Below are 15,259 nucleotides of genomic sequence, written 5' to 3'. Positions count from 1 at the left end.
CACACAGACGCCAGATTAATCTATTAACTATTTATCTATGTTTTCAAACGTTTATTTGAGTTCACCTCGTGCTCAAATGAACAAAAAAAATACCTTTTCACACATTACTATACAGGCAGTGACGGTGTCACGTTTCATGTCGGGAGTCATGTTGGAGTTTGGTGTTTACTTTCGTCCTGTGCCAGTGTGCGTCAAACTGAACTGTAACCAAATGACTACAGTCAGTTGGTTACAGTTCAGAGTAATGGCCACACACAGCTATAAATCTGTATATATGATTCATGATGGTTCATGATGTGTTTTGTGTTAAAGACTCGTAAAGACTTTGTAGTGCTCAGGTGTCAACTGGAAATCCATGTTTACATTTAAACGTTCCTAACTCGCCACTTAAGTGTCTATCATTTGTTGCCATGTGCATGTTGTGTGAATACTGTACAGTATGTGGAATCAGCTGTAAAAATGTTGTTGAACAAAATGTCAGATGAAGATGAATAAAACCATTTGCACTGTGGATCTCCGTGTCGCTTCAGCTAAAAGTGAGACACGTCGCTTCCAGCAATACCATCACCCGTTTCCTTTATTTCCGCTTTAAATGAAGCAAAGAGCAGGTATGAAAGGAATTTTATGAAATAGTGAAACAAAAAAAACAGATGTACAATGTAATGTAAAGACAATGTAAATCAACATTTTGGCTATTTTTAAACTTAATTTCGGTGTAAGATGTGTCTGTCTTCCTCTGCTGTTAAACCAAATTCGCTCATTACCCTGAAACACTCCGTACCCTTAAGCCAATGTCCACAACTAGTGCACTTGTTCACTTCCACGCGTTAACCTCCGGGCACCTCCAAAAGTTCAGTTCAGTTATAACTTGGTGAGGCGCAGAGTGTTGAGGCGCACCGGAAGAATAGTGCATCCCTCTGCGTAGCTGATCTCTCGCAAAATCCCATTCCAGCACTGGTCAGACTCATCGTATCTGTGAGAAACAGAAATATATATATATCAGTGTTTGGTACCCTTTGGAGGAAGATACCATGGCATGCAATAATAAAGGTTCAGATCCATTTAGCTGTGGCAGTAAGAGTGAGCCAACACGCTCAGTACCAGCTCCTTGGAAATGGAGCATATAAGTGGAATGCCATTATTGTAACATATTATGAATCTCGTGTTTATCTTTAGTTTCCTTATTGTCAACAGACCTCTCCTCCAATACTTTACATTGTCTGTGGCACTCAGCCCCAAGTCCATTTGTTCTCACTAAAGATGTAAATCCTTAAAACAGGTTATAACAATTTTTTCTTTACTCTCTAAAAATACTCAGTCATTTCCTAAAACAGAAAGGCGTTGTAGTTTTTAGAAGAGATGACTAAAACAGGAGATAGCGAATTTTTGGGAATCTATTTTCAGCTGCGGACACACATTCATTGAGAGAGTATGAAAGGAATTCCCTCTGTGGAGTTCCACGTTACAGGGATATGATACATCAAGCTTCGGGTCACAGATAATACATGTCAATCAATTGATAGTGTTTTTTTGTCTTTAATAGGATTTGTTAATAGTTAGAATACCACCAAATGTATTCTTTGAACCTGTGCTTTTCCTTTGGGCAAAGTCTATGAGATGAAGATTTGATCTTAATCTGAGTGAAGCATCTGATTTCTCGTTGTGTGTTGTTAACATTATTCAAACATGTTCATTTCAAACATTACAACCAGGCTCTCACCTCCAAATGTCCGTCATCTCTGTTGGGACGGGCTCCTCACTGGTTTCACTGGGCATCATGGCGAAGCCCCCCACAGCGTACAGGAAATCTCCCATCGAGAGCAGATTGAGAGAGCTGCGCTCCTGAGGGAACTCTGTGAACTCAGACCACCTGGAGCACAACACGACAATAACACACACACACACACACACACACATTATCATGATGTCAAAGCTGTTACAATACTACAAACCACATGCAGCAGTGCAACAAGTGCCATTTTATAACCCTTTAATCTGCTCGATGAGTCATCTTCACTGCTGTGGACGGATGAGTCACCTCATGACAAAGAGATGAGTGGGTCATATAAATAAAACTGTTCTCTCACTTGTTGGTGGCGATGTCATAGACCTCCACAGAGCTGGTGAGGCCTTTGTCCGTGACCCCCGTCACCACGAAGATCTGGTCTTGGTGGACAGTGATGCCAAACAAGGAGCGGGCCGTCTTCAGGGGAGCCAGGTCCTTCCACTCAAACTTAGTGGGGTTGTAGACACAGACTCTCCTCATGCATTTCCTGCATGACGCATGTAAAACAGTGGGTTAACGAGGCTAAACAATAAAACCGGAAAAGCCCTGATGATGTCATACACTGGAGGTGTGGAGTTTAAAAGAAGGGGTCACTTCGGAGGCAGGAAGGGTCCAATGAAAGATGCTGTTGAGTTGCATGATGGGACGTTTAGGATACAGCACTTTTGGAGCTTGACTTATTCTAATGATCCAACTTCAATTGTGACGATATTTATTATTATTATTTTGAAATCTTTATATTGTGAGCTACCCTAACTTTACAGAAGTACAATACTAAATCACTGGAGTCTCCCTTTAAATATTGATTGTTCTTACTATGTGATATCCAATGTGATGCCATTACAAAATGAGAGATGGAGCTTTAAGGAATACATTATGACTCCTTAAGGTCATGTACTTTAACCTTTCATACAGGTACTTTTCTCAATAGAGCCACATATTGAAATACAAGCATTATGTTTAATCAAATGATAACATACTTGCTTTCAGATTTGCCTCCGATAACATAGACTAGACCTTTGTGTGACACAGTTCCATGGCCATACACTTCATAAGGCAGAGGGTCCGACTCTCCCCACTTGAATGACCTGTGTCCCAAAAAAAAAGATGTTAGGTCATCATGAATGAAGCTCGTGAATCGACACACTCTTCGTTGTGGTCCAAGCAAAACCATGTATCTCTGAATTGGGTGATTTTGAGAGACGACTTCCCTTGCAATATCTGAGTGTTTTCATTTAATAATATAATAAATACAAAACAAATCACTCGTCAGGTTCCGTATTCAATTTGATATTTACACTTACTGTCTGTCATAGATGATGACTGAGTCCAGGGCGTGCTCGCCCTCCTTCAGTTCCTTTCCTCCGACGACAAAGATGGAGTTTTCAGCTTCAGTCAGGCCAAACAGACAGCGAGGGTTGGGTTGCGAGGGCATCCCTAACCATTCTGAACTCACTGGGTCAAACTGGGGATGACAACAATGACATGCGAGGAATGAGAGGCGCAAGGAAGAGAGAATAAGCAAAAAGTGATCCGTTTTCATGTCACAAAAGGGCCACACTACCTGCAGGAAGTAGGAGCTGAATGGTTCATCTTTGTTCTCTTCGTTGTAGAGAAGTCCTCCGACAACAAACACCTGGTTCTCCTTGGTCACAAGGCTGCAGTGGTTCTTGGGGATTTCTGTCGACTTGGAGACCACAAAGCATTCATTTCCCACTGGGTCGTAGGCCACAGTCCCTGTGTCACTGATCATAAGTATCAGATCCAGCTCAAACATCCCAAAGCGAGGGTTGTTGTTGAGTATACCCGGCAGGTACCCTTCGTCCTCCTCGTCCTCATCCTCACTTCCTTCTCCCCCCTCTGCCCCATTACTGCTGGACTTGCTGGGCTTTGGGAGAAGCCCCCTGTAAGCATCTTTGACAAGATCCAGCTCCTTTTTTATGTCCTGGCTGGACCGAAGGTACTGGTGACGCTCCACTTTCTCTTTGAAGTAATCCCAAGGTATGAGCCTGAAGCGGATGCAGTGCAACAGCTCGGGCAGGTCCTTGACCCGGCTCGTCTCGTCATGTCTGACCCAGTCCATCAGGGATTCAAACACCTGCTCCTCCTGATCAATGTTGAGGGCGTCTGAGGTGATGATGGCGGCCAGCTCGCTCGGGCCCAGCTGCAGGAAGTCCTGGTCCCTGATCACGACCTGGTAGCGCTCGCAGATGAACTCCCTCGCGATCAGAGCAAGTCTGGGACAATCCAGCAGCAGACCGAGCCTGAAGATGGCCAAGCAGTTTCCCAGCACCAGCTTCTCTTGGAGGTAGGACACACATACTGAGAAGATGGAGGGGATCTGGTACATGTTGGCAACCATAAAGATATCTTGGACATTCTGCTCTGTCAGATTAATGTCCGAGGTGTACAAGTAGCGCAGGATCATCCCCATTACACCCGGCTCCACGTCTTTGAGCACAATTTCACGCTTCTTACTCTCCTCCAGGTCGGACAGGAACATGGCCTTGAAGAAGGGGCTGCTGGCGGCCAAAACCAAGCGATGGCAGGGGAACTTCTGCTCCTGAATTTGGAGGACACAGTCCACAAATTTGTCATTCTCCAGGAGGTCACAAAGTCCGTCCTGAAGCAGAGTCTGTTGGTACATGCGAGGCTGCTCCACCGGGTCTATGGTCAGGGCAGCCATTTTGTTCGTTCTCCTCGTCCCGGTTGGGTTTTTGTGGCCACCCTACTCTCTCCCCACACCAGAGCAGGACTGCCAGCGTGCACAGAGCTGCTCCGATCGTTGTGGGTAGTCTTCACTGGGTTGGCTGGCCGGTGGCTGCAGCTGTGCGTGACTGTCAGTCACTCTGGCGTATTTATAGGCCTCACAAAGCTAAGGAATCCATTTTGTTGGACCCTTCCACTCCTGCCTCATGTATACTCCCACAAACAGCTGAATGGCTAAGAAGGAGGTGGCGGTGTATTAAATCCAGCAGAACGTCTCACCAGGCAGCCCGACAGGCTGATGCTTTCACACTCTCTGACCCATTATTGGTCGAGAAAGTGAATACACTGCAGCCACACTGACTTAAGCAGTTCCCTGTTGGAGGGACAGGACAGTACATGGTGTACATGGTGACAGTACATGGTATAAGCACCCGCAGTTCCTTGAAGATTAGCATTTTATATCATAGATCTCCTCTGATACCAGAAAGTGGAATAAACAAAAAAAAACTCCAAACATGGGCACAACACTCCAATGTGTTGTTTATTCACAGCGTCCCTATACACCTTCCTCAGGTTACAAACACAGCAAGTGACACACTTTCACCATGTACCACGTCACTTGACACAGGTGTTTGTAATGATTATGTGTGATATACTAAATGTGCCCTTTCATCAAACACACCAGAGAGGGCCTTAAGAAAAACAGATGGATGGAGATGTCGGGTCCAACACATCTCAAGTCTCCTTTCTCACCACATATGGAATCAATCAACATTATGATACATGCTCAAATATCATGTTATATTTGTGGAATATGTGTAACCACTTTAATCATTCAAGCAAGAGATATGCCCAGGGTGATAAACAACACAGCACAAGCTAGAAGTCCAGTGGGGAACCAGAAGAACATTGTGGAAGATTAGGTCCACCACTATTACTCATACATACACAGGGAATATCTGTTATTGCTTCTACGTCTGACTAATCCGTTTAATCGGATAAAAACGCCTTGGTCCACGTAAATGTTTACATAGAGGATAGGACAAGGAAGATGAAAATAAGAATGTCAGGGGATGCCACTCTTATGAGGAGGCTAAACTCTTTGTAACGGCCAACTAAACACAATTTAACACACACACACACACACACACACACACACACACACACACACACACACACACACACACTTTGAGGCTCAAGTTAACTGAAAAAGCTCATTGTCCAACTGAAGGGAGGTGTGAAATATATTCATATTAAATTAAATTATCCATTAAACAATCTCATGAGCACAATCATTTTAAAAGATGTGTATCTACTGGGATGTCATATCATTTTTCTATTATTTATCATTTTTCACAGTTTTGACATTGGACTCGTCTTATACTTCTACTAGATAACTCTTCTACTAGTTTTTATTGATTTATAGGTAGGTTATTGTATTTGGGGAACTACTGAGGATCACAGATGTAACCGTCAGACTTCTCACTAAAGGGTTTGACTTGTCGTGGCAGAAGAAGCACAGGTGAAACTAATAAGATTAATTAAAGCTCTGTGTCAGTTCCCCCACATCAGTGAGCCAGTGAAGGTAACAATTAACGTTATCAATGACACCTGTGCTTTTCCTGCAAACTGTAAATCATTCCTCGAACAAAAAAATACTTTTCAACGAATCACGCGCATGATTTGTTCTTGAACAGTCGAGGGAGAAAAATCCCCAGAGATGAAGCACAGGTGCACCAACATGATCAATGATGGGTGTGAGTGGACCTGCAAACTGGAATAGCTATGCAATTCAGCCTTCAATAATTCGATAATTGGCAGCAATGCAAAGAGATTGCGGTGAAGGTGGAGGGTGAGGAAGTTCAGACTGTACCCTTACGCTGCCTTGATGAAGAAACCTGTGGGTGAACCGACATGTTTGGATCAACTTTGGTCAAACTGCGCCATCTTGTGGTGACACATGACAACGACTCACTGCCACGCAGGGGAAAAAAGCAACAAGTCTTTCGCGACTTATTAAAGAATCCCCACCAAAATTGTTTCAAATTTAGGACAGACATTCAAGCAAACACCAATCAACCATCCCAGCAAAACAACACAACCCGCACCCCTTTGGTCTCGGCTCCATTCTGCAGCAAAACAAACTTGTACTTTTGGATGAAAACAAAACTTTATTTCAAAGTCGAAGAGTTTAAATAAAAACCCCTTCAAATGAAAAAAAAAAAGGCATTACAATGAACTTGTGTTCCTCCTCTCTCTTCCTGCTGCTGCGGTGAAGGCAGACAGCAGGTTTTGGTGACAGGCAGGTGGAGAGTGACCCATATTTAGTGCTATAGTGCTAACTGCCTTTCACAGCATGTCACGAGGCCTGGATCCTGTGAAAGAGGGACGAGGAACAATGAGGCAAAGCGTCCCACCATACAGTGGTCAGTCGGCGGACTCTGGACGGTTGCACCACGTTGAATTTGTCAAGTTTACAAGAGACCTAATACATTCTTCCTCCATTTTACCTACTTTATACATTGTGATTTATGTTCTTGCTTCATGCCAGCGCAGCACACGTCTTTACAATCAGCTGCAAGCTATGTGGAGGACTACAGCACCGTTGGTATATTTTCTTCATTGCCCTCCATACACCCTGATTTCAAGTTTTTGAACCTTTTGTATGGTTAAACATGATGATTAGGTGTAAATTAAGAAAATCATTCAAAATAATCATTATAATGATGTTCAACTCCCTCCACCCCCCGCCCAAAAAAAAAAACATGAAAGAATTTTCCAAATCGGAGAAAAATCGAGAGTGAACAGAGGAGACAACCACACAGAGCAAAGTGGTCATACCCTAACTATACTGTATGTCTTTATATATAGGAGGTGTCGCATCGTACAAATATTTAGCAGGCCTAGCATTTGTTAAACAATCTTTTGTTCGGATAAAATACAAAAATGCACCGTCGGTGGATGTGTGCCAAAGGGTCGTAGTGATTATCTACAGCAAGTGCACTTGAGGATACTTCCCAGTTCAAAATGTTGCCTCGCTTCTGACAAATAAAAGGCAAAACAGTTAAATTAAAAAGAAGACACAGGCTTGTGAATAATATAAGTGCTGACTGGCTGTTACAGTCTGGTTAGGTGCAGTTCGCATGGCCGAGGATGGAACAATGCGAGGGGGGTGAGGTGAGCTGTTGACTGTGAAGTCTGACAGGCTGTCATTCTGGTTTATTCTGCCTTTAGTTTGCCCTCGTCTACGGCCTTCACCGGCTCCGGGTCGTCCAGCAGAGCTTGCCTTCGCTCCCTTTCCTTCACCAGCTGCACGCCACAGTAGGTCACAAGCAACACAGAGAGGGTGGACAGAGGGAAACCTGGAAGTGAAGCACAAACAGGGGGAAGAAGAAGAATAAGAAAGTACAGCTTTAAAGGAATGCAGCTGCTTTTTGTGCTGTGCCCTGAATAGATGATCCATTGAAGATAATCTTGTGAACAACCTTGACGTTTGACATCGCTGCGTTCTTTTATTTTACGTGAAAGATCCAAGTAAAAGACAGCAACAAAAAGGACGTCACGTTGCATTTGATGTCTGAGTCGCAAAGCCTTACTTTGATTTCATATAAGAAATCTTTCTTGTTCCCCACCTTTGAAAATCAGTCGTCTTCCCACCAGCTTGGCAAACTCCAAACTGTTCAGGGAGAGCACATTATAGAGGACAATGGTCCAGAAGTTGGCCGCGTTGAACACTCCCCGGATCCTGCGTGACATGGCTTCACCCATTGCCCCCTGCAGACGCAGCAGAGGCAGGCACGTTAAGGGATATGGCACCAAGTTACAGAGAGCTTAACGGCATATATTGACTGCCAGTGATTTTAATCTCAATGTGTCTCACCTCTATGATAGAAAATGGCGGAAGGGAGAACAACTTGGCCACCCACAGCTCAAAGTTAAGACCGAAGCAGTTGAAGAAGGACCAGATGTAAACCAGCTGACACGGGCCCAGCCACAAGGTGGTGATGGCGAAGGTGCAGAAGGTCGCCAGGAGCTCCTTGAAGATTTTATCGTGATCCCCGCCAATGTAGTCGTAAACATACCTGCAAAGTTACGACTCCAATTCAGCCTGATGAAGAACGAAAGTTCCTCTTCTCTGTATATTCATTTAAACCCTGGGGTTTTAAACTCAAACACTCACTTGCACAGCCAGTCATTGATGCCTCTGTCAAAGTGCCTGAAAAAACGACAAAGTTTACACAATTTCAACGTAGCTGTAGCGTAACCATCGAGGGTCTATGTAAAGATTTCTGAAGAAATGACACGCAATTAGTTTGATCCCACGTACGTCTCGGCGAACACGTAGAGCATGGTGATACACTTGGGAGGCTGAGGAGGGTCCAGGTGGTCCAGCGTCGCCACGGTGTTGATGACGCCGAACATCACAGCTGCTTTCACCCAGTCGTACACCAGGTTGGAGTAGGCCAGACCAGCTGCAAATGAACACATGGAAGCAAAGCAGGAAGATGGTAGTGGATGATAACATTAATAAGGAGTTGGAGTAAATGCAATGCATAGAGCCAGCGTGAGACGTCGTCAGTGACCACATCCACGTGAAAGTGTTCCGATATAAAACTCACCCAGACTCCAGTCAGAGAGCTTGGCGACCAGCTTCATGTCACTGGGGATTGTCAAGATGTAGAGGTAGTGGAAGAAGACGTCCACCACCAGAATAACTCCCAGATGCAGCAAGGCCTTGGTGGTGATGCTCCACAGCTCCCTATCCTTGCGGGTCAGCTGGATGTTATTCACCTGTGGAACGCCATCATTGTTTGGTAAAATGATACGACTCTGCCCCAGCATGCCTGAAGACAGTTCACTAACAGCTGATCGCAGGGTAGCTTGTTTATGATTAAATATGATATGTAAAAAACTGTAACACAACCAGCATGTCACTCACCAGATGCACATAAAATGGGTCATCATTAACTCCTGAGATTCTAGCTTCACTGACCAATCACAGCACATGTTAATGGTCATGCGGGCCCTGTCACAACGTCCATAATGATAGCAGATATTAACGCTAGCGAGCTGGCCGTTAGCATGTTGTTTAAGTCACTACTATAGCATAGAGAAACAAAAGGTGAAATCTGATTGGACGAGCTATACTTAACCAGTTGTCAAGCAAGCTGCGCTGCTGGCCTGAGCTGAGGAACTGACGAGACATGAGCTCGTACAATGAGAAAATAACCAAACAGGGAAAAATAATTATAATACATGTAGTATATTTGTGAAAAATAATTAAATAATAAAATAGCTATAACTTTGTGACTCTGTTTTCAGCAGAGAAGGCTTAGCAGACCCTGATGACCCATCACTGGGGTGAAAACATACACTCGATAAAAATAGCGCATCCAGAGTATAAAAGTAAAATACGACTATAAGGGATCAAAGCGTACAAATGCACGAAATATGAGTTTTCCGTGTCCTTCTGTGGCTCTAAATCGAGTTACAAAAACACACGGCATTCTGAGTGACTGTTACATCGGCCTCAAGGAGTCTTCCAGTGCAATATGCACTTATGAGTGATAGCCTCATAGCTACTGTCAAATGTCAAAAAGGGGCTGCTGCACTTTTTCCACTTCCACTCATTTTTCATCCCTTTCTGTTGAATTTCACAGACCTGGACATGGAACTTGTCGAAAGTCATGATAGGTCCGAAGAAGAAGAATGGGAGGTAGAAGTTGTATCGCAGCAGGTCGGAGAATGTGTAGTTGCCATCCATCCTCTCGCAGTTCTCCAAGGCAAAGCTCATACAGCGCAGGATGCTGAAGCCGCATCCTCCATAGAACAGGATGTCTTGCAGGTCGAAAGAGCCGGTCACCAAGGATTCCTGAGGCAGGACAGCATCATCATCACCTATTATTATTCACATTTTTATCTGAATGCCTTTGCTTGAAATTAGATACAACGACATCAGCATCCCCTCCTAATTGCCACAACTCGTTCTATATTGGTGCGTTTGGTGTTTATACTTTTGAGGCACTGCTCGGCTGATCCAAGGTTCGAACCTGGAACCTGTCCGCTCACCTGCCAGGAGTTATAGGGCTCCAGCTTGATGGAGGCCAGCGTGGTAAGGCCGGCCAGAAAGCACAGCCACTTCTTCTTGACCATGGCGACGCTGTAGAGCACGATGCAGTGCGACAGGACTAGGGCCATGAAGGTCCAGCCCATCGTGACCAGCACTGCCAAACCGCCGTACACACCGAAGATCAAGGATCTGTGCTGTGGTTAAAGAGAGACCGGCGTCAGTGCGACGCCACGGCGGGACCACTTGTACTCACAATTCAGTGTCACACTCACGATGAACGGCGTTAGTACAACAACACTGTACCAGCTACAACAATGGATATGCTTTTAGATGAAAAGATTACACAATGAGGGACACAAACACATCTACTGTCAATGTATTAACAATTTGAATGAAACGCATGACAAATGTTATGAAATTCACAAGTTTATTAATGTTACCTTACATCCATCAATACCAATCTTCAGTGTATGCATGGAACGAGACAGAAAACATGTTTAAAACAAACAGTTTTAAATATGTCAAACAATACATATTCATGTGAGAAGAATGTGCACTCAACAGGAAGGCATTCCCGTCTAACACAACACAGATCATGCTCATGCATCAAGTCAAGTGAGGGTTAGACCTCGGAGTGCAAATGTATAGTCGGATAAATTCGATTTTGCTCAAATAAAATAGAATTACACTGAACTAAAGTGGATTTATTACATTGTACAGCCCAGGGCTTGCTGTTTACATCAGTACATCAATTCACATTTTACACGTTTATGCCGCGGTGTGGCCTTAATATACACACAACCAGTACTTACACATACGTTAAGAGACATGCTGTTACACCTGTACGCGATCACAGTGCAAGCCGATGGGCATTCACACACGTGTACGCACCTTTGGAGCCACGAGGGTGAATATTTTGGCAAAGATAACGTGGCCCATGAGAGCAAAAAGGATATGATTGCGGAATGTAGAGAACCACATCACCCACTCGAAGTCTGCGACGTCCTGTAGCAAAGGAAGATGGATTACTGACGCGCGACAGCTCTCTCTTGACATCCCGCATTAGCAGATGCACGTATAGAGCACACGGAGATACACAAGCAGGATATACTGTATGCATATGTATATATATATATATATATATATATATATATATATATATATATATATGCATATATATATATATATATATGTATATATATATATATATATATATATATATATATATATATATATATATATATATATATATATATATATATATATATATAAGCAATTTACCATTTTCCTGCCAAAGTAATGCCATCCTGGTTTTACGCTTTCCTTGAAGGCCTTTCTGTTTAAATTTTCTGCATGAAAAAAAGAGGAAAAGAAGTACATTCACCAAACAAAATGTAATCAACAAGGTACATGTTTAACTCCTGGCAGTATATGGCAAAGCCTCGAGGTTGAGGGTTTCAAAAAACAAAAATGTAGGCGGTTTAATTTCTGTGGTCTTAGTAACCCTGAGCACTTTTGAAATAATCCTTTTAAGAATGTTTTTATTTGTATTTTTAAACCAGCTTTGGCGCTGTTGTTAGATCATTCATATTGAATTTAAGGTGTGGGAGGAGCACATTCAGTCCATTTTGATAACATCAAATATTACATAATGTACTCATTGCAAAGCTTTTCTATTTTTGACGGCGATCATTTGGTTGCAGGAGATTAGTTTGCTGCATGACCGGAGTTAAAAGCTAACACAGAAAGGATAAGAACAGAAATATGTGTGATAACGATCAGGTCGTGACGGCGGGGTTGACACATTTAGTAGCTCCTCCGGCTCGCCTGATTACACTAATGGACATGAGAAAGGGATATCAAAATGTAAAGGGTCAGTCAGGGAAAGCCTCTTAATTCTGGGAACACAGCCAAGCTTCTTTTACGGGGCGGTTCGGTGCCACTGTAGCGTGCAGACCTGGACAGTAGAGATGCCCACAGGCCGAAGGAAAGGACCATTTTAAGAAAATCATAGAAGAAAATGAATGAGGTGAAAATACATCACTCTGCTCCCTGGTCCATATGACTGTGACAGACATTCTACACTCAGTCTGGGTGAAAAGGATACAGTTTCAGCCTTTTACTGACTGAAAACTGGCAAACACTTGGTAGTGTTTCACAGGGAGAGGCCCGGGATTAGTTAACTCAGCGTAATTGAGTCTTAATGTGAAATATCTCCATCAGAAAAACAATTAGAATGTAATTGGACCAGCTTTGAATTGCCTTCGTATTAATAGGAACATGCAGGATTTCCTTAGGGAGGGTCTCTTTCAGTTCGCTCAATGAACTTTGTTCCACGCAGTTTTAGGTTTAATAGAGCAGTGTTATAATGATGAGTTCCCATTTTTACCAAGTAAAGGACTTTTCTGTGAGATATATTTGGACTGAAAGGGTTGACTGTGTGTCAACTGCTCATGAAACTGTGCGTTCACTCTGACTCCGATAAATAAAAAGGCCTTCAGTGAACTTCAATGAACTCTGGTGTTTGTCGCGTCACTCTGTGTGTGCGTTGGACATCCCTTGGACACTCACCACTTGAAGCTTCAGATATCCAACTGCCTGCCCACACCAAGGCCCCGGCGAGCACTGCTGTGTAGAGATACAGCTCATATCTGGGGAGAGCAGCCTTGATCCCCATGGTGAACCTGCGCACTGGAAGCCTGGCACGGGTGGAAAAAGCAATCAGCCACAACATTAGACCTGACTGAAGGAAAAAGTGTATAAGTGTGAAGAAGAAAAAACTAAAATAAACACACGTCTGAAACCAGCAATACATGATTGTGAATGTTTAAGTATTGAGGTTTATCAAGTTTTATTGAACCATATGTTACACCCCCCTTCCAATGTCATGATTATTCTGAAGGAAAGTGTTATGTTTCAGTCAGGGCTAAAACAAACATGCGCCTTGACGGCCTCCTCTTACCAATACATGTTGGGCGAAGCAACACAATTGGTTTTGAGGCCTATACACAGCACAGTATGCACGTTGTTCACTATCACACACACAGAGTCCTTTGACAATGCTTTTACAATATACCAACTGAAGAAGAAGAGAGAAAAAATACAAAATCAACACACACACAGCAAAAAACTCACGACGGTGAAAAGAATGTGAAACTTGCTCCAAGACGCATCAACACGTGATCATCATGACAGATGCAAGGTGTTTTAGGCAGGTGACATTTTACTAATAAGCCTTTTCGGATCCATGGGGTCCAGTGACTGAAATAGTACTGCAGAGCTCTGGCCCCTCGGAATCAGCAGCGTCAGCAGCGCAACTCTACCTCTCTTTTCCTATTATAGCTCCCGCAGTTGGTCGTGCCACAGCGGGCAGCTGCAGCGCTATGTGATCTGCGAGGCGCCGGCCGGGGACTGAATAATTAGCCCTGACGGGAATGACCAAGAATGGTGCATCGGAGGAGCAAAAAACAGACAGACAGTTACTTTCCAGTGGGGGCAATAGCGCCCTTGTACTAGTGTGTGTGTGTGTGTGTGTGTGTGTGTGTGTGTGTGTGTGTGTGTGTGTGTGTGTGTGTGTGTGTGTGTCCCATGTATGTTTGTGTGCGCGCGCCAGGCTCATGTCGCGCACTCTGAGTTGAAGTTAAAGGAGTTGGACTAAAAAGTCCCGTCCATGCCAAGATGTTCTCATGGCGCAGGACCCCAGCAAGGCGTCCTGCATACAAATACAGGTTCACCGGTCCTTTGCTCCATGCACACAGAGCTCGATAACACGCCTTTATTATTTATGATTACATTGATTAGTATACTCCTTTTAACCCCCCTGTACCAATACAATACTTGTTTTTTTGTTTTGTTTTACTAACCTTGTATCCGCTTCAAGATGGGGGCAGCGGTGCTTTACTTGCAGACTCTTCAATATAGAGAATTAATGTGTTTCAAAAAAGAAAGAAAAAAGGGGTTGATGGTGGTTACAGCAGGTTTTCTAATTCATCCGTCCTGTGGGGGGCTTGCCTGCTGCCGCTGCTTGCGATCACCAGCCTGGGCCAGTCAGGATGATGCGGACTCAACGACAGGAGGAGGTGGAGGAGGAGGGAGGGGGGATATATTTATCTTTCTCTACTGCACCACAGTGAGGGGTGGTCCGCAGGAGCGCAAAACACACTTGGAGAAAGGGTTAAAATAAAGAGGAAGGAGGAGGAGGAGGAGGAGAGCGTTTGCATCCGTCAATAGCATCATCTTAAGCCTTTATGTTATACATGATCAGATGACACACCATAGAATACCTTTTATGATTCTCCAGTAGAAAACAAAATTAATAATGGATGAGAATTGAGAGGAAGGTATGTGTAAGTAGACTGTAGCTTACATGAAAAAAATACTTCTGACGCAATATGTTTTTAAAAGGTCTATATTATTATATTCAGTATCATAATCAACTATCACATTATAATGTCAGACTTTATTTTTTAATAGTTTTCCAATAACCTTTCCTATCATAAAGTGATATATTTCCTAATACATCAAATCCGACACTGCGATTGGTTGAATAGAGGCTGGCACTATACTGTACTCTACTGTACTGTACTATACTGTACTATTTGAATGCACGATATCCTCGACGCAGTCCCCAACTTTAGACACTAGGTGGCGCTCTCGACTTGTTCAAATTCCAAGGGTGTTCGAGATAAACGTCA

At 43.5% G+C, this 15,259-nt stretch overlaps 2 protein-coding genes across 4 annotated transcripts; both read right to left on the bottom strand.

Annotated features, from left to right (window-relative positions):
• Positions 1-604: 604 nt before the first annotated feature.
• On the bottom strand, positions 605-4,559 carry LOC137781017 (kelch-like protein 40a). The gene is made up of 6 exons (XM_068569508.1): positions 3,351-4,559; positions 3,091-3,251; positions 2,767-2,874; positions 2,088-2,273; positions 1,721-1,870; positions 605-973 (listed from the first exon to the last, which is right to left on the bottom strand). The coding sequence occupies exons 1-6, from the start codon at positions 4,470-4,472 to the stop codon at positions 862-864; spliced, it is 1,839 nt and encodes a 612-aa protein (XP_068425609.1). The 5' UTR covers positions 4,473-4,559; the 3' UTR covers positions 605-861.
• A 2,087-nt stretch (positions 4,560-6,646) lies between these two features.
• hhatla (hedgehog acyltransferase like, a) lies at positions 6,647-14,649 on the bottom strand. 3 transcript variants are annotated; one of them, XM_068571006.1, is made up of 13 exons: positions 14,429-14,649; positions 13,137-13,264; positions 11,847-11,914; positions 11,457-11,570; positions 11,006-11,026; positions 10,565-10,759; positions 10,158-10,367; positions 9,115-9,286; positions 8,823-8,967; positions 8,676-8,711; positions 8,376-8,577; positions 8,128-8,269; positions 6,647-7,857 (listed from the first exon to the last, which is right to left on the bottom strand). In XM_068571006.1, exons 2-13 carry the CDS (start codon positions 13,240-13,242, stop codon positions 7,715-7,717), a joined length of 1,554 nt encoding a protein of 517 aa, XP_068427107.1. In that variant the 5' UTR covers positions 13,243-13,264; positions 14,429-14,649; the 3' UTR covers positions 6,647-7,714. The 3 variants fall into 3 exon arrangements, with proteins under 3 accessions (XP_068427107.1, XP_068427105.1, XP_068427106.1); XM_068571004.1 differs by lacking the exon at positions 14,429-14,649 and adding an exon at positions 13,701-13,821; XM_068571005.1 differs by lacking the exons at positions 11,006-11,026; positions 14,429-14,649 and adding an exon at positions 13,701-13,821.
• Between the last annotated feature and the right edge of the window lie 610 nt (positions 14,650-15,259).

The sequence above is a fragment of the Clinocottus analis genome, unplaced genomic scaffold, assembly GCF_023055335.1.
Source record: "Clinocottus analis isolate CAN_PGR_092001 unplaced genomic scaffold, fCliAna1.0.p SCAF_11, whole genome shotgun sequence".
NCBI classification, from domain to species: domain Eukaryota; kingdom Metazoa; phylum Chordata; class Actinopteri; order Perciformes; family Cottidae; genus Clinocottus; species Clinocottus analis.
This window is presented reverse-complemented; position numbering and strand designations above follow the sequence as displayed.

What these genes read in the sequence shown, in the direction of transcription:
- LOC137781017 (XM_068569508.1), bottom strand. Translation starts at nt 4,472, where the DNA reads ATGGCTGCCCTGACCATAGACCCGGTGGAGCAGCCTCGCATGTACCAA. An exon ending in TCAGCTCCTACTTCCTGCAG is followed by an intron (nt 3,252 to 3,350) that starts GTAGTGTGGCCC and finishes TGTCATCCCCAG; the next exon opens with TTTGACCCAGTGAGTTCAGA. An exon ending in GGAGGCAAATCTGAAAGCAA is followed by an intron (nt 2,274 to 2,766) that starts GTATGTTATCAT and finishes TGCGTCATGCAG; the next exon opens with GAAATGCATGAGGAGAGTCT.
- hhatla (XM_068571004.1), bottom strand. Translation starts at nt 13,738, where the DNA reads ATGCGTCTTGGAGCAAGTTTCACATTCTTTTCACCGTC. An exon ending in ATTACTTTGGCAGGAAAATG is followed by an intron (nt 11,571 to 11,846) that starts GTAAATTGCTTA and finishes CCTTTGCTACAG; the next exon opens with GACGTCGCAGACTTCGAGTG. An exon ending in AAGACGACTGATTTTCAAAG is followed by an intron (nt 7,858 to 8,127) that starts GTGGGGAACAAG and finishes CTTCACTTCCAG; the next exon opens with GTTTCCCTCTGTCCACCCTC.